At 40.3% G+C, this 613-nt stretch overlaps 1 protein-coding gene across 7 annotated transcripts in view; it reads right to left on the bottom strand.

Annotated features, from left to right (window-relative positions):
* The window catches only part of itsn1 (intersectin 1 (SH3 domain protein)), a 43806-nt gene that overhangs the window by 25279 nt on the left and 17914 nt on the right, over positions 1-613 (bottom strand). For all 7 annotated transcript variants that reach the window (XM_017037420.2, XM_017037416.2, XM_017037418.2 and 4 more), the window contains one exon: positions 477-613. This exon is cut by the window's right edge and continues 126 nt beyond it. In XM_017037420.2, coding sequence (XP_016892909.1) covers positions 477-613 — 137 coding nt within the window. The remainder of the gene's footprint in view (positions 1-476) is intronic.

The raw sequence follows: 613 nt of genomic DNA, 5'->3' as shown, positions 1-613 counted from the left end.
ACTTAAATCAAAAAAATAATATTCATTTTTACTGTAGGCAGTGAAGCTGAGGGACACGATCTCAGAATCTAGGTATGAGATTTTATGCATTTGTTTTTGCTTGAGAATCTCAAGCTTTGCTGCAAGTTTTGACTTGAAAGGTTTTGTAAAAAGCATGTAAGCTTGTTGCTCTTTTTCTTTGTAAAAGATTTCCGAAAAAAAAAGTAACAATACCGCATGTCACATGTCATGATGTGCAATACTAAGCTTGTTGCTCTTTTTCTTTGTAAACATGTGCAATATACTCTGCTCTGCTCTCTAACTAGATTACGTACAAATTTGTTGGCAGGTTTTGTCGCCATATGTCGGAATGAAGGAAAAATACTTTTCTCCTAAACGTATGGGAGAGGGCGACGTGACAACAAAACGAAGTGTGCTGAGGATGTTGTAAGCCGACGACCTCCTGTACTTATTTTTGTGCATACGCCTTCACACACCTCCTGAAGCCCAGGGATCAGCCGGCGGGTTAAAAAGTTTTAACTTTTCTTGCAAGTCCTTCTTGCCTCTTCCTTTGTCCTCCGTTTCCTCTGGTAAACCCGGCTGCTTCCTTCGCTCTTCTTCCGTCACTACTCTT

This window comes from Cynoglossus semilaevis, chromosome 12 (genome assembly GCF_000523025.1).
Source record: "Cynoglossus semilaevis isolate Cse_v1.0 chromosome 12, Cse_v1.0, whole genome shotgun sequence".
In the NCBI taxonomy this organism is placed as follows: Eukaryota; Metazoa; Chordata; class Actinopteri; order Pleuronectiformes; family Cynoglossidae; genus Cynoglossus; species Cynoglossus semilaevis.
Note: the sequence above shows the minus strand (reverse complement) of the source record. Positions and strands in the feature narration are given on the sequence as shown.